This window comes from Notothenia rossii (genome assembly GCF_949606895.1).
Source record: "Notothenia rossii genome assembly, chromosome: 4".
NCBI classification, from domain to species: Eukaryota; Metazoa; Chordata; class Actinopteri; order Perciformes; family Nototheniidae; genus Notothenia; species Notothenia rossii.
In genome coordinates this window covers 94,180,266-94,185,184 of record NC_136902.1, presented here as the reverse complement: position 1 = coordinate 94,185,184, position 4,919 = coordinate 94,180,266, and the positions used below count along the sequence as shown (strand labels likewise).

The following is a 4,919-nucleotide window of genomic DNA, read 5'->3' as shown; positions in this document are numbered from 1 at the left end:
ACCGTTTGCATTTGCAAAGTATAGAGCTATGTGAAATACAATGCATTTTAGATTGTGGACTCTAAAATACTATATTTGATTATATTTACTGCAGATTTCACTCTGAAATGCAAATCTCTACATTGTATAACATTACTACATAATCACATTATTACCCTAACTACTTTTTAACATTATTACATTAATACATTATGACATAAATACTTTAACCTATAACATCACAACATTATTACATTATTACATGTTCCAGGTCAAATAGTTTGTGGCCTTTGAGTAATTAATATTCAAATATATAATTCATATAAACATATTCATATATAATAATCATATTTGAGAGTTCTTGGAGGATTAAGGTATACAGACACGTAACCGCTTTTTGTGAGGTGGTATTTTGTAATTCTATGTTCAGTAGTTTGGAGATAATATTTGTGCTTTTCTACAGGAACATCTCACACAAACATGATAACACCAACTACAGAGTTGAGATCATTCCAGGATCTCCTTCTGTCTACCGGCTGAAACCAAAACAAGAGAACAAAGGATCTATAAGAAGAGTGACTCTCGGTGAAAGAGATCCAACAAAGTTGAACAAAACCATCTTGCTTGTTGGTGAAACAGGCACAGGAAAATCCACTCTGATCAACGCTCTGGTTAACTACGCCATGGGGGTGAAGTATGAGGACGATGTCTGGTATCAGATGATAGAGGAAGAGAAGAGAAGTCAAACAGAAAGTCAGACGTCAGACGTGATCGTGTACGAGGTCTTTGGTCTTGAAGACAGAACTCTGCCCTTCTCTCTGACCATCATCGATACTCCTGGATACGGTGACACCAGAGGGAATGAGAAAGATGTCCTCGTCAGTGAAAGATTGTTGGACTTGTTCCGCTCAACAGAAGGAGTTCGTGAGATCGATGCAGTGTGTCTGGTGCTGAAAGCGAGTGACAATCGACTGAGTGACCGACTGATGTACGTCTTTGATTCAGTGATGTCTCTGTTTGGAAAAGACGTAGAGAACAACATCGTTGCCCTCATCACACACTCAGATTTTGTGACACCTGATAATGTTCTACAAGCTCTGAAAGATGAGAGCATTTGCCTTGCAAAAGATGAGGAGGGTCAGCCTGTTCATTTCATGTTTAATAACAGGCAGCAAACAGAGAGAAATAAGAAAAAAGAGCGTGTTCTAAAGAATGCATGGGAATCAACAGAAGAAGAAATCGGTCGATTCACAGATTTCCTGAAAAAAACCAAACCACAGAACCTGACAGAAACCGTTGAAGTGTTGAATTCACGCATGAGACTGACAGCCTGCATCGAAAACCTGCAGGAGAGAGTTCAGTTCATTGAACAGAAACAGAGAGAGATCAGACAGACTCAGGAAGCTCTGAAGAAACACGAACAAGACATGAAGAATAACAAGGACTTTGAAATAGAAGTTGATGAAGCCTATAAAGGTAAAGAACCTGTAAAAGATGGGAGTAGATGGTGGGCGTTATGGTCAAACTATGGAGGAGCTGTCTGCTGTGAAGTCTGTAAGGAGAACTGTCACTATCCATGTCCACTGGCCTGGTATCCAGAACACTGTGAGGTCATGGAACGGAAATGCAAACATTGCAAAGAAAAAGAGTCCTCTATTAAGTGTTATGAAATAAGCGAAGAAATGGTTTTCTACCGCTTACCTGACACAAAGTGTACTGTAAAAGAATCAGGCCATGAGCTCGAGCTCTACTGCACGGTGTGTGCTGGGAAGTGTCCTGTGTCCAAACACGTGAAAGACGAACGATGCACTGAATGTGAGGATAAGTGCAGTGATCTAAATCATAAGAAAACACACTGGAAATATGTGAACAAGATCAAGAGAGTTAAGAAGACCATAGGACAGATGAAAAAGATGTATGATAAGGGTAAAGAAGAAAGTGAGGAGTCAGGAAGTCTCTTGGAAACTCTCCAGAAGAAAATGAAAGACCTCCAGAAAGAAAAAGATAAGTGGCTGGAAGAGTCTTTCCAACATGTTGTAGAACTGGAGAAGATCGCCATGAAGGGTGTTTCACTGGAGATTCAGGTCCACCTGGACTTCCTGATCGAGAAGATGAAGGAGAATGGAGACACAGAGAAGGTCAAGAAACTGGAGGAGATGAAAAGTAAAATGGATGAAAATCAAAGAGTCAAATCAGCTCTGAGCTACGTGTCTGCTAAAACAGCAGCTTTTGGTAAAGCCGCGACAAAGCTCTTCGGAGGAAACACAGCTGAGTAGAAAACAAGCTCTACACTTTGATGAAAGGTATTTCATTATACCAAGTGTGATGTTGATAATGTGATTGACCTTTTTATCTTTTTAATTCCTGGAAACAGCCCTTTGTGGTTTACCGTTCATTAACCAATCCTTACTTCACTGAACTCGTTAATTCATATTTTCCACCTTGTGAGTTCACTTTGTCCTTTGTGACCCAAAGTCCCTCCTCACAATGTCCGTGAAGTTCGGCATGCAGCCCAACATGTAGCTAACTGTGCATGCTCCTCCAGCTGGTTACCGAGCAGAAGAAGAAGAACACAAAGTGAAGGATGGTTAGGAAGAGATGTTGGATGAGGAGACTCGTCGTTACCAGCATGAATATCATTGAGAGAGTTTGTGGAGCTCCAGACGAACACAGACCCTCAATTGTTGCTCTGGTTTCAAATGGAGGAAAGAGCCCCCCCTGCTGTTCAATGTTAGCTACAGCAGCTCTCTCTCTCCTCTGTATACAAAGCATGGCAAATAAAGCAATGCATGATTTGATGACTTGTTCTTTTCATGTAAAGTCAATTGACTGATATACTTTTGGAATAAGAAAATGATGCCTTTGAATCTTTAGTTGACAGTTCTGCAGAAAGACTTTGCAGCTCTTGAGGCTTTTGACTGGTTTTTAAACTATGTTTGGTGTAAAAGACGATGTGTAATCATTTGTTCTGATGTTATTGTGTATTCTCCACATATGAGGATGTTCAACCTGCAGCTCAGTTTCTTCAAATCACACTCATCACATGTCCTGCATATAAAAGAGACGCAGCTTTCTGCTGGAAAGTAGAACAAAGAAAAAACTCAGTTTCTAGTTTTTTATGAGTTGCATTTATAACTTTTTAGATGTTCATCTTTAGTTGCTTTATTTGGAGACTTGATTGTTGTCGGTTGAGTTCATCTTTTTTCTTCATCATTTGATCATTTGTGCATAAAAAGCTGATGTTTGTGGTGTTTCTTGAACCATGTATGATGATGATCACCTTGAATGTGTTGTTTATGAAACAGGTGTCAGTGACGACAGAGCTGAAAGAAACGTCTCCTGTTTTTAAGATTTGCATTCAGTTACTTTGCATTTGACCTTTTTAGATATGAAGCATTTATGGTTTTATTTTGAGACTTGAGTTTCAGCAGTTTAGTTCAGATTCTTTTTCTTCATCATGGAATCATTGTTATCATGTGTAATCATTTGTAACCATATATCAAGTGAATCAATAAAAACAAGTAGACTGTTGTGGTCTACTGAAAGACAGCAGCTTCTTCTGTGATCGTGTGACTTCTGAGCAAAGCTCGATGCGGCCTCTTGGGGTTTTGATGAATGTATAATTACATTAGAAATACATTTGATGTTGAATCACTCAAATCTTTCAAAGTTATCAGAAAGATGCAAATCAGGTGTTGACCCTAATTACAAATCCTCTCCACAGATATTTAGTTAAAAAAAGCAAAATATTATTTTAAAGATTTCCTCATTTTTTACATTTGGTCCAAAAGTAGTAAATATGCAAAGTAGGTGATTTTGTTTTTCCTTAAGATAGGTTTCATAAAAGTGTTAAACATTTTTTTTAAATATGCTAAAGTAGATATTTCATTACGTCTCCTGGGCCCAGGAGTTCAAAACTTTTAATCTCAATCAGATCCGATCAGATTTTGAAATCCCATTTTTTGTGATCCAGGATCAGACAAGTCGGCCAAATGTTGTCCCTGGAGTTCAAAGCAATTCAGGATAGGATCAGCCTGATCCAGATTACGATTTTTCAAGATGACTAGATCCTGAATATCAGTGCTTTAATCCTACCGATCGCCATCTAGTGGACATGAAAAATAATACAAGGAAGACAAGAGACCAAATAGAGAGCCGCAGTGACGCGTCGTAAAACCCGGAAGTAAGTTAGCATTTTTAGCACTTCCGGTTCCTTCCTCAAAAAGCAATGCATTTTTTCCATAGGGTTTTGGAAAATAGCTCGAAATAAGGTCTGTGGTTGACACAAATTTAAGAGGTAATTGACGTTTTGTTCTACGACATTAAATACATCAGCAGTGACCCCACTGGGGATTTTTGAAGAGTTTACGTGTCTGAAAAACGATGGTTGTTACCGAGTGGCTGAATAGGACTACAGAAATTGTCGAGGCCGTTGTACGTCATTACGCCGAACACATAAACACTCCCGCTAAGTTTGTTTTCCCCTGTGTTCTGCTTGAAAGCAAGTACCTGCCTATCTTTAGTATCTGTATATCTATATCTGACCATTAGAATCTGTATTTTTGAAATTGTCGTTTTTAACACCGTGGTTTTACAAATGATAGAATAATTAATTACCAGTGTTTTCCAATTTTACTCGATAGTTCGTTTCGTTGGCTAACGTTAGCTAAAGCTAGCGCTACTAGTTAGCTACGCAATGGTTTGTTGCTTTGCTCCGGGTTGCAGCCACAGGTCTTCGCATGAAACGTGCTTGTTCTATCGTTTCCCGGCCGATGTTTTCCAAAGGAGAGTCTGGATTCGTGCTATGAGGTAAGCTGACGTTACATTTTTGTCCATGTCACGGTGAAATGTAAATAATGGGTAGTGACTGTATCGCCGTTATAGAGATGGCGCTGCTGAAAAGACCGCAACATAAGTAAAGATAATGAATACATCCTATT

The 4,919-nt window shown here is 39.0% G+C and overlaps 1 protein-coding gene across 1 annotated transcript in view; it reads left to right on the top strand.

Annotated features, from left to right (window-relative positions):
* Positions 1-3,528, top strand: part of LOC307037558 (uncharacterized protein) — a 12,950-nt gene extending 9,422 nt beyond the window's left edge. Inside the window, exon 3 of the mRNA XM_079678566.1 lies at positions 443-3,528. Coding sequence (XP_079534692.1) covers positions 443-2,255 — 1,813 coding nt within the window. The 3' untranslated portion in view covers positions 2,256-3,528. The remainder of the gene's footprint in view (positions 1-442) is intronic.
* The last annotated feature ends 1,391 nt before the right edge of the window (positions 3,529-4,919 follow it).